The sequence below is a fragment of the Myxine glutinosa genome, chromosome 11 (genome assembly GCF_964187855.1).
Source record: "Myxine glutinosa chromosome 11, kmMyxGlut1.1, whole genome shotgun sequence".
Classification (NCBI taxonomy): Eukaryota; Metazoa; Chordata; class Myxini; order Myxiniformes; family Myxinidae; genus Myxine; species Myxine glutinosa.
Window position 1 is genome coordinate 16955228 of NC_136271.1, and position 17882 is coordinate 16973109.

At 46.4% G+C, this 17882-nt stretch overlaps 1 protein-coding gene across 4 annotated transcripts in view; it reads right to left on the reverse strand.

Moving 5' to 3' along the window:
• TONSL (tonsoku like, DNA repair protein) overlaps positions 1–17882 on the reverse strand; it is a 117124-nt gene that overhangs the window by 23327 nt on the left and 75915 nt on the right. For 3 of the 4 annotated variants that reach the window (XR_013624907.1, XR_010986286.2, XM_068130248.2), the window contains exons 16-20: positions 16080–16200; positions 13157–13388; positions 12346–12763; positions 6047–6204; positions 5790–5946 (exon numbers count right to left, since the gene is read on the reverse strand). Coding sequence is in view for 2 of the 4 variants with exons in the window: in XM_068130248.2 (XP_067986349.2) it covers positions 5790–5946; positions 6047–6204; positions 12346–12763; positions 13157–13388; positions 16080–16200 (1086 nt within the window). In the remaining 2 variants the exon portion in view is untranslated. The remainder of the gene's footprint in view (positions 1–5789; positions 5947–6046; positions 6205–12345; positions 12764–13156; positions 13389–16079; positions 16201–17882) is intronic. The other variant, XM_068130249.2, reaches the window with a different exon arrangement.

The window sequence follows — 17882 nt, forward strand, 5'->3', positions numbered from 1 at the left end:
AATACAAGACTAGAGTCGAACAATTCAAACACTCAGGGTGTTTCTCACTCATTTGTTTGGATCATGTGCAATTTTTTAATAATAATGATCAGGTCCAACAAATTAATTTTAATGGCTAACCCCCGCTCTTGCAGGGAAAATGGCCTTAAAATGCATGTTGTTGTTGTTGTATGTGCAATTTTGAAATATATAAATACATACCTAATGCTTAAATGTGAGAAACTGTGCACTCTAGTAACACATCATGGAAAAACAAGAACCTTGCTGGCATGTAGTCGGGACTGAGGGATGGCCCGCATGCCCTTTGCCTGACATCACAACGTGGCTAACAGGAAAGAGTCACCAGGTGGCACACATAAAGGTGATGCAGTAGAAACACCCGCCACATTTGGAAGCATTGGCAAGTCATCTTCCGAGGAGGGTGCATGGAGGTTTACCCTGGGTTCTACCAACACGGATGCAAAATTTGGTGGAGATCGGGCCAGTCATGATTTTTTTAGATGTACAAAGATACATATATCCATAAATACATACACCCCTACTAATTAGTGGATTCAGCTGTTTCAGCCACACCCATTGCTGACAGGTATATATAATCAAGCACACAGCCATGCAATCTCTGTCGACAAATATTGGCAGTAGAATGGGCCGTACTGAAGAGCTCAGTGACTTTCAACGTGTCACCATCATCGGATGCCACCTTTCCAACAAGTCAGTTCGTCAAATTTCTGCCCTACCAGAGCTGCCCCGGTCAACTGTAAGTGCTGTTGTTGGAAAGTGGAAACGTCTCGGAGCAACAACAGCTCAGCCGCAAAGTGGTAGGCCACACAAGCTCACAGAACGGGACCGCCGAGTGCTGAACACAGTCGTCTGTCCTCGGTTGCAACACTCACAACCAAGTTCCAAACTGCCTCTGGAAGCAACGTCAGCACAACAACTGTTCGTCGGGAGCTTCATGAAATGGGTTTCCATGGCCGAGCAGCCACACACACGCCTAAGATCACCATGTGCAATGGCAAGCGTCGGCTGGAGTGGTGTAAAGCTCGCCACCATTTGACTCTGGAGCAGTGGAAATGCGTTCTCTGAAGTGATGAATCACTCTTCACGATCTGGCAGTCCGACGGACGAATCTGGGTTTGGTGGATGCCAGGAGAACGCTACCTGCCCGAATGCATAGTGCCAACTGTAAAGTTTGGTGGAGGGGGAATAATGGTCTGGGGCTGTTTTTCATGGTTCGGGCTCGACCCCTAAGTTCCAGTGAAGGGAAATCCTAACGCTGCAGCATACAATGACATTCTAGATGATTGTGTGTTTCAAACTTTGTGGCAATAGTTTGGGGAAGGGCCTTTCCTGTTTCAGCATGACAATGCCCCCGTGCACAAAGCGAGGTCCATACATAAATGGTTTGTCGAGATCGGTGTGGAAGAACTTGACTGGCCTGCACAGAGCCTACACAGAGCCCTGACCGCAACCCCATCTAACGCCTTTGGGATGAATTGGAACGCCGACTGCGAGCCAGGCCGAATCGCCCAACATCATTGCACGACCTCACTCGTGCTCTTGTGGCTGAATGGAAGCAAATCCCCGCAGAAATGTTCCAACATCTAGTGGAAAGCCTTCCCAGAAGAGTGGAGGCTGTTATAGCAGCAAAGAGGGTGGGGGGGGGGGGGGACGCAGGGGGACAACTTCAATACTAATGCCCATGATTTTGGAATGGGATGTTCGATGTTCGTGTGTCCACATACTTTTGGTCATGTAGTGTACATAAATACAGAGTGAATTGCCTTATTTAATACTGGCAATGGTACCCAGCATTGCCCAGTCTACTTTTTGTGGGTGGCCTAAAACACTACCCGACACCCACAAAGGAATGGGTCGGGGATCATTTCATATTACCTTTCACAACAACAACATGCATTTTAAGGCCATTTTCCCCGCTAGAGTGGGGGTTAGCCTTGCGGTCCCCATGACAATCTTCTCCATTTTGCCCTATTTTCTGCATCTCTCCTTGTTAACCCCCTTGCCCGCATTTCTTCTTCCACCATCTTTAGACAAGTCTTTCTCGGTCTTCCCCGTCCTCTACTTCCTTCCACATCAATTTCCATCACTCTTCTCAACCAGTCACTTTCATCCTTCCTCAACACATGACCAAACCATCTCAGCCTGTTCCTCTTCACAGCATCAATCACAGGCAATATTCCCATCATCTTTCGCAATTCATCATTTGTCTTCCTCTCTCTCAACGATACTCCGCACATCCATCGAACCATTCGCATTTCCACCCTTTCCAGCCTTCGTTGCTGCTCTACGTTCATTACCCATGTCTCGCTCCCATAAATCATAACACTTCTCACACATGCAGCATACACCTTTCCCTTCAGCTTCAGCGACACTCTCCTCCTCATCAGCACGCCACTCAGTTCCCGAAACTTCTTCCATGCACATCTCACTCGAGCAACCGTTGCCGAGTCTGATCCACCTTCTCCATTCAGCATGTCTCCGAGGTAGCAAAATGTTTTCACACCTTCCAGCTTCACGCCGTCTCCAAGATCCAACTCAACATTTCCTCCATCTGCAGCTCCCTCTGTGCACACCTTACATTTGAATGTAGCTGCCACACTGGTAAATGACCCTCTCAGACCACTACATTTTTGATGAACCCACTCAGCGCACATTGTACATTGAATGGAGTTCACTCCGACACCCTTCCTGCACACAGCACACGGCCACTTCCCAGTTCTTTCCACCTCACCACATGCTTTACCACTTGCCATCACCTTCGTCTTTCCGATATTCACCTTCAGACCTTTTGTCTCCATACATTCCTTCCACTTGTTCATCTTTTCCTTCAGTCCATCCATACTTTCCGCAATCAACACCAGATCATCTGCATACAACAACTCCCACGGTAAACCCTCCTTTACGTTCTGAGCCAGCACCTCCATCACAGCTACAAATAGTAGTGGACTTAGTACCGACCCCTGATGCACTCCCACCTTCACCTCAAACTCACCACTGTTCCCGTCCTACGTCCTTACAGCTGTGCGCGCTCTTTTGTACATTGCCATCACTACTCTGATCAACCATTCCTCCAATCTTAACTTCCTCAATGCCCATGTCAATACTTTGCGTGGAACCCTATCGAATGCTTTCTCCAGATCAACAAACCCAAAAAACAACTTCTTCCTCTTCTCCATGTACTTCTCCTGCAACTGCCTCACAATGAAAAGTGCATCTGTCGTTCCTCTTCCTGGCATAAATCCAAACTGCATTTTGTCGATCTTCACTTTCTTCCTTATCCTCCTCTCCAACACCCTTTCCAATACCTTCATTCCATGCTCCAATAACTTTATCGCTCGGTACGAGCCACACTCCAGAGGGTCACCTTTCCCCTTGTATAGAGGGACGAGGGTACTCAGTTCCCAATCCACTGGAATGCGGCCTTCTTTCACCACCAGATTACAGATCTCTGTCATTCTCTTCACACCCCAACTTCCTGCTGCCTTCAACATATCTCCCACAACTCCCGTCGGCCCTCCCGCTTTTCCACTCTTCATTGCTGTTGTCGCTTCCTCAACTTCCTTCTCAGTTATCTTCTCTGCCGGTCCTAAAACTGGGTTAGTCTCTATGTTGCCATCCCATTCATTCTCTGTATTCAACAGCATTTCCATATATCTTTTCCATCTTCCTTTAATTCCATCTGGGTCGACAACGATTTGTCCCACTTCATCCTTCAAGCAACTCACCCCCATCACGTCACACCTCTCTTTTGCGATGTGCTTTGCAATCCTGAATACTGCTTTCTGACCCTCTTCCGAATCCAAGCGTTCTCCGAACATTTTCCTACATGCCTCCTGCGCCTTTGCTACCTCTTTCTTTGCAGCCTTCCTGGCTGCCTTATAACTTTCATGCTCTGCTGTTTCTGCTCCCGTACCCTTCGCCTTCTGCCACTCCTTGAACTTCTTCCTCTTCTCGTCAATCCTCTTTCCAACTTCATCATCCCACCACCATGTTTCCGAGTGCCTCGGTGGTCCTTTTGTCCATCCACATACCTCACCAACGGCTCCCAACAGACTAGCTTTCATTGACATCCAACCACTTTCAAGCTCAACCACATCATCCTCTACCCTACTCAGCCTCTCTTTTAATGCCTCCCTTACTGTCACCTCTTTCAACCTCCACACCTTCATTCTTGGTTGGTACTTCACCCGCCGAGCTCTCCTCGCACCTTTCATTTTTATGTCGCAGACAACCAAGTGGTGCTGTGAAACAGCCTCCTCCCCCGGGATCACCTTTGTGTCCCGGAGGTGCCCCCTATCTCGCCTACGCACCATCAGGTAGTCAACGGTTGTCGTCGACCCACCTGACGTGTATGTAACAAGCTTATTATCCTCTTTCTGGAACTGAGTATTACAAATCAACAAATCAGCTCCATCAGCAAACTCCAAAATCCTTTCACCTTCTCCATTTCTCACACCATATCCGTAACCCCCATGAACTCCCTCAAAACCATCCATACTCCTTCCCACATGTCCATTCAGGTCTCCTCCCACCACAACAACTTCTTCATCTTTCACGTTTTCCATCAGCTTCTCTATCGCACACCAGAACTTGTCCTTCTCTTCATTGCTTCGACCAACCTGCAGAGCATATCCCGAGATGCCGTTCACCAAGAGCTTTCCAATCATCATTTTCACCATCATCAACCTATCACTCACTCTAGTCACACTCACCACACTGTCTACAAACTCCTCAGAAAACAGGACACCAACACCATTGACGCCCTCCGGGCACCCTTGCCACACAAACTTGTATTTCTGTCCCTGCCTACCCTTCACCATTCTCACACCACTTCCCTTCCATCTCGTCTCTTGCACACAACATATGTCCACTCTTCTTCTGACCAATACTTCCACCACTTCTCCTGATCTCCCTGTCATTGTCCCTACATTCCATGTCCCAAACCTCAGAAACCGATCTCCACTTCGGGCTGCACCCTGCCAATATGTAGTTGTAATTGTCATGGTTCTCTCTTTGAGGCAATGCTTTCATGGCCGGATGCCCTTCCTGACGCCAACCCTCTTAGTCGTCTCTTACGACACGCAGGGATACGGTGTACCTATTCTGACCAGGGTACACACTGGGAAACGTTTAAAACATGGAAATTCTGGGGGAGGGGGGGGAGGGGGCGGCGTCAGCATCACGGCTGCAGTTTAAACATATTCCAACAATATCCAAACAGAACCATGAAAACCATGAAAAACAATCTGGGAAAAGTCTCCAAGCGAGAACATGGATTTGAGAAGGAAGGAGCAGAGGCGGGAGAGAAACGGGATACAGGGGGCGGGGCACAAGCCGAGACGAGGAGGAGAGCGAACAAACGTGTCCGGGAGGGGAGAAAGAATCAACATAGAATTCTTTGTCTAGGGAGGTGAGGTGAGGGGGAGAAAATAAAATAAAAGAAACAAGCAATGCAGCGGAGGAAATAACCCAAACCGACAAAACACCGACGGGGGAGGGAAGCCCCAAGTTACCAGGCCGCGCACGAGGTACGACTCAGAAAACGATTAACTACACACAAGTTTGTACGAATTACAAACCAATACCAACCAGAAACACACAATAACACGTACACAGCAAAATAACCAGTGGAAATTTGACAAAGACAAGAATGGGAAAACACTTAAACTTCGATGCCGTGGAGAGCTCGAAGTACGCTTCACTCGCCCGAGGAACCCGAGGAACCCGGGGAAAACTTCAAAGGCAAACTATATTATATGAACTAGCACCTCCTCATTAGAAAGAAGAACATCAGCAATACGATCGTGTGGAGCAAGCTGAGCTCCATCTTGTGACAGCCGAATATCAGGCAGGAGGCCTGTGGCCCTGTAGTACCTCTCAGCTGCTTGACCACATAACCATTCCACTGTGGCCTCTTCCTGTTCACTGCACAACGAAAGAGCAACAGAATAGTCCGCACGTTGCTGCAATATTCCACCAAAAAATAATTATGAGGGCACGCATCTCCATCTCCATGTTAACATACCTGGAACGCACTGGTATGAGGAAAACATTTTCCTGAACTTTGACTCTGATTCTCATGGGTGGAACCGAGGGAGCAGCACAAGCTGGAGCAGCAGTTGTGTATTGAAACGATGTGGAGGGGTTCTCAAGATGGTTCGACAAAGAACTGGAATTGTCCTGCTGGGTTTGGTGAAAGATGCAAGATGCAAGATGCGAACAGCAAAACGATAATAATTTACAAACAAATAGTGAACCACAACCGTGGCCATGGGCCTACGTCAGCAGATACCCAACCTCAGCTATGTTCACCCAATCAACCCAACAATGCAACCTTACTGTTCTACTTTAGTTGTTGGAGATAATATACATTATATAACCATAATGCTCTTGGCTACACATGCACATTAATTGGGGCTAAAACAACCACACGGCAATAATTACACAAGGGAGTTTGCATCTGCTTTCCCCACAGCAGGAATTTGGAATTTCTTCAGGATGGCGACGATAACTTGACCATTTTTCTTTGTTTAAAGACACCATGGGTTCTTTAGCGTCGGCCATCTTATGCTGACAGACAGGTCCCCAGCTTAACGTCCATCTGGGAGACTGCGCACACGTTGGTGCAACGCCCTGTCTGCGAAGCACCAATCTGACGGTTTAAAGTCGGCTTGGGAATCAAACCCAGGCCGCACAGCTCAAAGGTCATCTTTGCACTATCCTGCCAAATATTAGGCAGTAGTCACTGGCAAATTAGATGAACAATACATGGACCACACAAGAAGAGGGTACATCATGTGCGACGAGCACAAAACCTCCTGGAAATTGACTTTGACCATTAATTTAATGTAAAATTTTCCTTCTTTTCAACAAGTGCTGTACATCGACACATTATTCTACTTTTCTTGGCAGAAAGAAAACTTAGATCAGAGGACCTGCTACCTTGAGAGAGGTCACAATTACATGCCTATTCATCATGGGTACCAATCAAAGTTAAACTAGAACGGCACTCAGTAGAGAGCATACCTCCGCCAAGTGAACAGTTTACGTTTTGTATCCCAGAGTAGACCAGAAAATCACAATACAGAATCACATTTAATCAAAATCATCCGTCCACAACTTTTTGAGATATCCTGCTATGTATCATTTTTGGCCCCATCTCCCAATGGTGAAGGAATAACTTTAAAAATTCTGGTAGCCGGATCCGGATCTTCACCAAAATTGAATCGATTCTTACTTGTCACACACAACCTGTCCACCAAGTTTCGTCCAAATCCATCCACAACTTTTTGAGAGATCTTGTTCACAAATAGACAGACAGACTGACAGACAGGGGTGAAAACATAACCTCCATCCACCTTTGGTGGTGGAGGTAATTACTGGTCATAGAAAAGTTGTTCCATAACACAGTTATACAGTTAAATTAGCACAGACAAAGGCCATTCAGTCATATCGCCATTTGCAAAAACTTTTTTGGATCTACACGCTTTTTTGGATCTTATTGTTTCTAACCTTTGATTCCATGGGAAGCTCAGACTCAAACTTGGAGATTGTACAAAGGCCGTATTAGCAAAACTCAAATCGAATGCGAGTCCAAAAAAGCTTTCTAATGGTATCATTAGCAACTCTGCAAGCGAACTTGAACAAAGTTAAGAGTTTGTAAAAGTTGAACATTATTCTCGATATTGGGTTATTTTGCCCAGGAAGTCAAAATTTGTATTGCACAAGTTAGTATCCCATTTGATACTGTAACCAAGTATCAAAATTGGAAGTGGTGACGTTTTTATTTCAATGCTAATGTGAAATGATCCTGCTAGTCACCAAGTGCATTGAGTAAACGCTTGAATATCACAGGTTTTGACCAATCGCAGCGACCTCGATGAACCAATTTAGTTATCGCGGGGTTTAATTTTGACTTATCGCAATTTTTCAGCTAAACCGTGATTATCGCACACAATGAGGTTTCCACGAACCGTTAATAATGGAATGGCACCAAAGTGGAAAACGATAGATAAAAGTGATTATTTTAATTTTATTTATTCACTGGTTTATGGAGTTTTTTTTTTTTTTTTTTTTTTTTTTTTTTTTTTTTTTTTGTATACAAGGTCGAGGCTCGTGAAAGAGCGAACATTAATCACCCAGAAAGACAAACCGACACATAAAACATATAACATAGGGAGCGGTAGACAAGATGGGGAGAGAGGGGGAAGGACACAAACACAACATTTGAGAGCAGTGACCGAGAGACATGGAGACATCGAGAGATCTGAGAGAGGGCGAGGGCTTGGGGGGGGGGGGGGGGCGTGGGAAGGGGGCGGTGGGAGAGGTATAAAACATATGGACACTGCCAGGACTTCCAGGAAAGAAGTTGGAATTTCAAACAAGGTGGATCTGGGGTGAATTAGCGGGGGTAGAAAAGATCAAGGTTTTGGATGGGGGAAGATAAGAGATGGTGGTGAACAGCTGTTTTAAAGACCTGGAGGGAGGAGTGGGATTGAAGGGAGTGAGGGAGTTTGTTCCAGAGGCGGGAGAAAAGAGGAATGAAAGAGTGAAGGTGAGCAGAGAGCCGAGATTTCGGCAGTTTAACCATCAGAGGGTTGCTGGCAGATCTTGTGCGACCTGTAGGAATATTTGGGGGACAGAGCACAGAGAGAGCTGGGGGTGCAAGGCCGGAGAGGAGTCGGTAGAAGACAGAAAGACCACCTACCTGCCTGCGGTGAGTGAGTGAAAGGCCCTCAGAGATAGCTTCATCGCGGGAGATTCCAATAATTCTGAAAGCTTTGGTTTCAACAGCGTGAAGCCGAGCTAGGTGTGAGGCAGGAGCACCGGCCCATAGGGGAGAACAGTATTCCATTGAGCTGCGGATGAAAGCCTTGTATGTGGTGAGGAGCTCAGGTGTGCCGAGGAAGGACTTCGCACGACGGAGGATGCCCAGTCGGCGACTGGCTTTGGAGGCCAGCTTGGAAATGTGGTTTTCCCAAGAAAGATCATGGCAGATAGTGAGACCCAAAATCTTGAGCGACAGAACTTCTTGGAGAGGATTGTTGAGAAAGTAGATGGGAGGGTTGTCCAGTCGATCTTTTCGGAGAGACATAGTAAGAGTGTGAGATTTGTCAGGATTGAAAGACATGTTCCACTTGTTTGACCAGTCTGTGATTTTGTCCAGGTCTTCAGAGAGTGAGGAGGCAGCAGACTGCCGATCTGAGGGAAGAGGAATGGAGCGGCAGAGAGTGGAGTCATCAGCAAAGAGATAGAGAGGATTTTCGAGAGAGTCAGAGAGATCATTGATGAAGACCAGAAAAAGCACGGGGCCCAGAACACTGCCTTGGGGAACTCCAGCCTGAACAGGAAGAGGAGATGAGAGAAACCCATTCAGGGCCACACGTTGACGACGACTAGAGAGGAAGTCCACCAGCCATGCGTGGAGATTTCCATGGATACCAAAGGAGGAGAGTTTGGTGAGCAGAGCGGGGTGCCAGACCGTGTCGAAGGCACGTGATATGTCGAGGGAGACAGCTCTAATTTCCTGTTTGGCATTGAGGACCTCCATCCATTGTTGAGACAGCAGAAGCAGCATGTCCAGAGTAGAGTGACCTGGTCTGAAACCAAATTGATGATCAGAGATCAAGCCATTGGAGAAGAGGAAAGATTTCATATCCGAAGCAATGATGGATTCCATGACTTTGCTGATAATTGGGAGAAGGCTGATTGGTCTGTAGTTGCTAGGATCTGTTTTTGCACCTTTTTTGTGCAAAGCGGTGATGTTGGCTGATTTCCAAGCAGATGGCAGTTGACCTTGAGCAAAAGAGAGGGTGAAGAGAACAGAGAGAGGGTGAGACAGAGCAGCAGAGCAGGATTTTAGGACCCGTGGGCTGATGCCGTCGGGTCCAGTTGCAGAATCAGAGTCGAGGGTTGACAGAAACTTTTCCACCTTGTCAGGAGGAAAGGACACGGAGTCCAGGAGCAGCAGGGTACGACTGGGTATGGTGGGTACAGAGAGGGATGGGTTTGGGACACAAGATTTAGAGGCAAACACAGAGTTGAGGCATTCAGCTTTTTCACGTGCGGAGTCAGCTGTGTAGCCGTTTGAGGTAAGGGAGGGGATGGAGGGGGAACAAACACCAGAAACGGATTTGACCAGACGCCACCAGGATTTGGAAGAGGGAGACAGATAAGAGAGTTCGGTCTTGAGAACGGAGAGATATTGTTTCCTGGCTCTCCTGAGGGTGGACACACACTTGTTTCGGGCTTTGTGAAAGGAAATGAGATTTCCTTCCGTTGGATTTGCTTTCCAGGAGACGAAGGCAAGTTGTTTCTGGGCAACAGCCTCACCACAAGATTCCGTGTACCATGGACGGGAGGAAGGGTATGACAACTGAAGACGAGATGGGATAAATCTGTGCATGAGAGAGAGCAATTTACTTTGGAAGAATTCCCAGGATGAGTTGATGTCAGAGGTGGTAGAGATGGGAGACCAGTCCAGATGATTGATGGCTGCTTGAAGACCGTGCCAGTTGGCCTGAGTGAAATGCCAGACTCGTCGACGCTGAGCAGGCTCCCTGAGGATGGTCAGAGAGATGTCCACTTTAACAAGGACATGATCAGATGATCCGATCGGAGCAGAAGAAGAGCAGCAGACATTTTCAGGGAAGTTAGTCATAACCAAGTCCAGAAGAGAAGATGTTCCGTTGACTGAGATCCGGGTCGGGAAATTGACAGATTGTGTCAGTCCCAGTGAGTCGCAGAAGTCCTTTGCAAAGTTGCAGAGCAATTTATAAATAAGTAGCCCCGAGTGGGCTGGCGGTTGTCTCTTGAGGTTGTAGTTCAGACCTCTGCTGATTTCTGATTTGGGTGGACCCCCCCCCCCCCAATCCCAATCCCGGGAGCCCCCATGACCTGAAATCGAAAAATTGAAGTCCAAGCGGTTGTGCGGACTACTGTCTTGTAATTTGTCAAGTTTCAGAACAATCAGCCAGGTGATAAGGGAGGATTTGGGGGGACCCTCCCCTGATCCCCTGGAAGCCCCTCTGATCTAAAATCTAAGACAGCGTTGCGGACCATCGAATAGAAGGGCTGTATCGGGCTTCAGAGGAATTGCTTGGCAAATAAGAGACGGGCAGGAATCCAAAGCAGCAGGGGGACCTACCCCCCTTCCTTCCCTCTCCAACCCCCCCACCCCGAACCCCCATGATCCGCAATGGAAAAATCGAAGCCCAAGTGATTGTGCAGGCTACTATAATTTGTCAAGTATAAGAACGATCAGCCAGGTGATAAGGGAGGAGTAGCAAAAATAGCAAAAAGTTAACAGACTTACGGACATCACGGCCAATTTTACAAAGTTAATCTCTTCGAGTTTTGAGACGATACGACTGAAAAACACATCCACAGATTGCAAAAGAAAACTATTTAAGGGATTAATAGGGGAGGAATGGTGGGGGCTAGGGGGCACGTTCGATCGCTTCTGGACATTAAAGCAGCTTCAACACAGCAGAAGACTTCATCGGAAAGTTGATTTATATTTATTTTACATTTTTAAAAATTGTGATGTGTATATTTTTGGCTTCCGCCCAGCTTCCTTGATATATTCCCGAAACCCAGGAACCTATCCCCCTTTTCCCCATAGTAAAATTTGTTTTAGCCAACGCGGTTTCAAATATCGCAGCATTTTCCAGGAACGTAGTAACCCCTGCGATATTTAAGTGTTCACTGTACTTTCCTTAAATAGTCATTGAAAAAAATATCTAATTTCATCTGCAACTCAACAAAGTTGGCAGTTCATTGTTTGACTGTTTGACAGTTGGGTCAGTTTCATTTGGTGAACAATATTTTTAGATCAATTGGGTGAAAAAACAAATAAAGCTATGCCTAGCTGAGATTAATTATGTGAAAAACAAGGAGCTGATACTCCCTCCCGGTGCCCCACCTTTTGGGTGGTAGGAGGAATAGATCCGTGTAATATGAAAGCTAAACATTGAACGTTTTTTAAAATATCGTGGACACAAGCCAAGTTATCAAGATTGTTGCCATGGCAACAACCCAATTCAGCCAATCACAGCCATGATCTAATCTGGTTGATAATGTCATGGGGTATAGATATCTGCAAAATGAAAGCTGAATGTTTAACAGTTTTTAAAATAATGTGTACACAAAAGTACATGGACAGATGATCGGTCGGTCGGATTAAATTTATCATTGGTTGGGTCTCCGACCTCGTCAAGGGAGCGGGGAACAATAAATGGAAGAAAAAAGAACAACGTTTGCATTGAAGCGAAAGATCCGGACACGCATACTCAAAAGATGGGAATGGATGACTGGCATAAGTACCCAAGTGTGGGTCCGGCCGACAATTGTGCGCTCGACAGGAAGCCTTTGCTGAGTGGTCCGGTGAGGGCGAGTCCGTGTCGGGGGTGTAGGGCTGGTCGAATCCGTGCGTGCCCTCTTAGCAGCCCGTGCCGTATCGCCAATGTCATCCACAAGCCAGTCATCCACCACATAGTCTTCCGCTGGGATGAGAGCCGGTCGAGTTGTTTTGGAGATACTGGAGACCTCTTTATCTTTGTTCAAGGAGTTCTGAGCAGGGGAATGAAACGAGGAAGCATTCGTCGCTTCATCGTTACCGAGGGATGGCCGGAACGTTTCTTGAGGGCCATGAAAAAGATGCGGGTGGTGTTCAGAATGTCTGGATTCAGACTTTGCTTGTGTTGACCTTCTGCGCTGTGATTTACCATTCCCTCCAAGTGGTCTAAATGGGAGACAAAAAACAAAAACAAAGACCTCTCCTGTTAAAAGCTAAAACAAATTATTTGATAAAGTAGGGAAAAATGGGAAAGCAAGAAAAAGCAGCAATACATTGGTAACTGGTGTATGTAGACATTGGTAACTATATAAAAAAATGTTTTTTAAGTATTTGACAAATTTTAACAAGATCATTGCAAAAGAAAAAATAATAATAATAAAAATAATAATAAATTACCTTTATTTTTTGCTCTTCTCTTTCTACACCAAAATGAATGATGAGCTATAAAAACTTTTAATGTGGATATAATCAGATGAATTTATTATGAACCCCCCCCCCCCCCCCCCCCCAACAATCATCCTCACCCTAACTATCCTTCACTATAAAAACCTAAATTACCGTTTGCCAAAATGCTGATACGAAGCGGGTAAAGCCGGACCGCGAGATGCGGGCGGTGGCAGAATAGCAGGAAGGCCGCGGCTGGATTGTTTCACACGAGCACGAATGGGGTCTGTTGGCCGGCCTTGGGATGTTTTGCGACAGGTCGGTCGAGAATGGGAAGACGGCACTCCTTCCATGTCAAATATGTTGTCTGCTACAGCTGTTAGGTCTCTTTTGGTCATGGGGTCAACTGCAGCCGCAGAGCAATACAAGGTATTCTCATATTTGATCAAAAACATTCACTGGAGTAAGCAATATTTATAAGTTATGGTCTTGTATTTTATACCCTACATGACCAAAACGAATGGAGCAGGAAGGAAAGATGCAGGATTATTCATTTATCACAACCTTCCTTCATTTTCTAATAGGTTGCCGTCATCGCTTACACTTGTATATTCCGAGATAATATCATGCCATTCCTTATTTGAAAATTAAATTGTGTTCGGTTGTGATACGTAACTCTACACCTGGGTCAGGTCGGCATCCAAACATCCCAGGGTTTGATTCAGTTCAAGTCAGGGCACTGGACTGATCACTGCAGATTTTGAACGTGCATGTCATCCTCAAACAAATTACAAAAGGCAGTCATAATGAAACCAACACAAATGCTTTTTTTTGCTGAAAACCATTGAAAATCATTAATCATGGTCTAATCTGAAGGGAAAACATTTTGAAATTTTTTGCCAATCACAAAGTCCCGAAAAAGCCCTAAAGTGTGTCAATTTCCAATTTCGCCAGTGATGTCACACTCATAACCCACCTTGATCCAAATGGCAGTTTACATAGAGAAACAGTGCATGCCGAGCTCGGATTCCGATACCGATTCCATCGTCATTAGCATCTCCGAAGGATCCCAGTATGTTGAAACTGATCAGCAGAATTTTGAAGAAACTACTGGAAACACTTTCAGGGGAATTATGGAGCTGTATCGTTTTGAGACTTGTGCGAGCAATTCAGACAAACATGGCGACAATGGAGGTGTTAGTGAGGATAAAACGCTGGTCACGTGTTCACTTCAGATTGGTAGGTTTTATTTTTTCGTTCAATTGACGGTTTATAAGGGTTTTCATATTAATTGATAAATCAGTTACATTACTCCAGAAGAAAGATGGCATGGACACGACACAGCACAGACATGACACAGCACAGCAAGGACATGACACAGCACAGTGAGGACACGACAGCACAGCGAGGACACGACAGCACAGCGAGGACACGACACAGCAAAGCGAGGACACGACACAGCAAAGCGAGGACACGACACAGCAAAGCGAGGAGACACAGCAAAGCAAGGACACGACACAGCAAAGCACAGACAACACAACAGCAAGGACACAACACAACACAGCACGTACACAACACAGCACGGACACAACACAGCACAGCAAGGTCACGACAGCACAGCAAGGACACAATACAGCACAGCAAGGACACGGCACAGCATGGACACGACACAGCACAGCACAGACACGACACAGCAAGAACATGACAGCACAGCACAACGCAGCACGGACCGACGCAGCACGGACACCGCCCAGGCACACTCGGACACCGCCCAGGCACACTCGGACACCGCCCAGGCACACTCGGACACCGCCCAGGCACACTCGGACACCGCCCAGGCACACTCGGACACCGCCCAGGCACACTCGGACACCGCCCAGGCACACTCGGACACCGCCCAGGCACACTCGGACACCGCCCAGGCACACTCGGACACCGCCCAGGCACACTCGGACACCGCCCAGGCACACTCGGACACCGCCCAGGCACACTCGGACACCGCCCAGGCACACATGGACACCGCCGGCAAAATGAACAGCGAATGCTTTGTCCCATCCTCACAGGCTGACCCAGTGTCTTTGTTAGTTACAGGATTATCCTGTGTCATACTTTACTTTCCCAGGATGCCATTTGTGTCTGTAGTCATGCTGTGTTCATGCCGTGGTTGTGCTGTGTCTTGTCCCACCGTCGTGTCCGTGCCGAGTCGATGCCCTGCCCCAGTAGAGGAGATTGGGGGTGGGGGAGAAATGGGTTGGGTGGTGGTGAGGCAAGATCGGTCACTGGCAGGCCAACACATGTGTTTGATTCACTGCTGGAATCACCCATGCACATGTGCTGGTAACTGGGTAGAGATGGTCTTAGAGTTGAGTGACGGCTGTTTCTTCCGCTTAATCGTGGGAGTGGCATCCTCTCTCAATTGCAGCGGATAACCATAATATCTATAGCCATCTCTGTTGCTTCATGACAGTGGTCTGTTAAATGTTCCGAGCACAAATGTGAACATTTTATCAGCTCGATCCAATCAGGTATTTCAGCCAAACCTTGTCCAATTTCTGGCAAACTAAGGGTCTTTTGGCCATTTGGTGTGGCATAAAACCATTTCAATTTGTATTACCACAACCACCAAGGACACATTGACCCGGCATATTTGTGGAAAAACCAAAATTATTTGACCTTTTGAGTTATATCGTATCGCGATGTAACCCAGAGACAATACGAATATGGCGGTCGACTTCTGAGAGTGACGTCATGGCTAAGAGTGAAAGAAGATTTCTACTTTTTAATTGCAAAATTACCCACTTTACAAATCAAAAAATTGGAAAGAGACTTCATATCTATTTTGTAGGGAGGGTATCAAGGGATATATTAGCGTCGAGGTGGTCTGAGCGTTTGGGTTCCCCATTTGTATATTGGGACGGTTCATTTAAACTGTGGGTGTAGTCAATCACTTCTGGTAACAGTGTACAAAGCATTAAATAGCAAAGCCTGGTAGGATTCCTAAGAATGAACGACAAAATGCAATTAATAATCTTGATCAAAACACATCATGTATAGTTAAATGAAAGCAAAAAAACAAACAAAAAAAAGAAAATCACACCTTTGATCATGGCATTGCGTAGTTTGTGGGCAAGATTATTGGCCGAGGTCCGCGTCTCATCATCAAGATGTGCTCCATACTCGTGACACCATTTTTGCAAAACAGTCAGTGATGTCTCCCCCTAACAGTGGTACAATCATAATGTCACCGATGAGACATTACCAAGATGCCTGTCAAACAACGGGCAGCGTGCGATTTGCAGGTGGTGCAGATCAAAACGTTTCTACGACAGTGATCCATTTTCAGTAGCGATCAGCAAACATTAGCGTTACATCAGATTCAACAAAATTGGACATCGGGAAACTTACAAATGTCTAAAGCTTTTCCTATCAAGCCATAACAGACGTAATTAGAATGAAGAAGATTCAAAGAAAACTCATGAATGGTAGCAATTCAACGGTATCTACGAGTACATATTACATACTCAAGAATAGGGGAATTTTTTATTACCTGGAGTCCTAGATGTTCCCTGCACATCCTTCTATCCCCACCTCTCAAACCCTCCCCTACTCCCACCCACTTTGTTTCATTCAATCTCCCCTCCCAAACCTCCTTCTTATGCATAATCCCTTCTGTTACCCAATTTAACTTGCATTCTACTCCCTCTTCCATACATAATATGTATATGTCCCTTATATAAATTATGCCCATTTATGCAGGTGCATTATCTAGCTGTATGGAGACAAAAGGTCTGAAGGTGAATATCGGAAAAACGAAGGTAATGGCAAGTGGTAAAGCATGTGGTGAGGTGGAAAGAACTGGGAAGTGGCCGTGTGCCGTGTGCAGGAAGGGTGTCGGAGTGAACTCCATTCAATGTACAATGTGCGCTGAGTGGGTTCATCAAAAATGTAGTGGCTTGAGAGGGTCATGAACCAGTGTGGCAGCTACATTCAAGTGCAAGGTGTGCACAGAGGGAGCAGCAGATGGAGGAAATGTTGAGTTGGATCTTGGAGACGGCGTGAAGCTGGAAGGTGTGAAAACATTTTGTTACCTAGGAGACATGCTGAATGGAGAAGGTGGATCAGACTCGGCAACGGTTGCTAGAGTGAGATGTGCATGGAAGAAGTTTCGGGAACTGAGTGGCGTGCTGATGAGGAGGGGAGTGTCGTTGAAGCTAAAGGGAAAGGTGTATGCTGCATGTGTGAGAAGTGTTATGATTTATGGGAGTGAGACATGGGTAATGAACGTAGAGCAGCAACGAAGGCTGGAAAGGGTGGAAATGCGAATGGTTTGGTGGATGTGTGGAGTATCGTTGAGAGAGAGGAAGACAAATTATGAATTGCGAAAGATGATGGGAATCGAGCCTGTGATTGATGCTGTGAAGAGAAACAGGTTGAGATGGTTTGGTCATGTGTTGAGTAAGGATGAAAGTGACTGGTTGAGAAGAGTGATGGAAATGAATGTAGAAGGAAGTAGAGGACGGGGAAGACCGAGAAAGACTTGGCTAAAGATGGTGGAAGAAGAAATGCGGGCAAGGGGGTTAACAAGGGGAGATGCCGAAAATAGGGCAAAATGGAGAAGATTGTCATGGGGACCGCAAGGCTAACCCCCGCTCTTGCAGGGAAAATGGCCTTAAAATGCCTGTTGTATTATCTAGCTGAAAGAGGGCAAAAGACTTGCAGAAAGGACTGCTATTCCTCAACGAAGACAGTTATGAGGGTTCCTACTTTCTAACCGTGACATTCGCGGATTCGCCATACGCAGATTCACCATGAACTGGGTATAGAACCATTCAGACGGGGTACATTTTTTTGTCCAAGTCTTTCACGATCCAGCTGTGCCTGATGTTTGACTGAAGGTGGC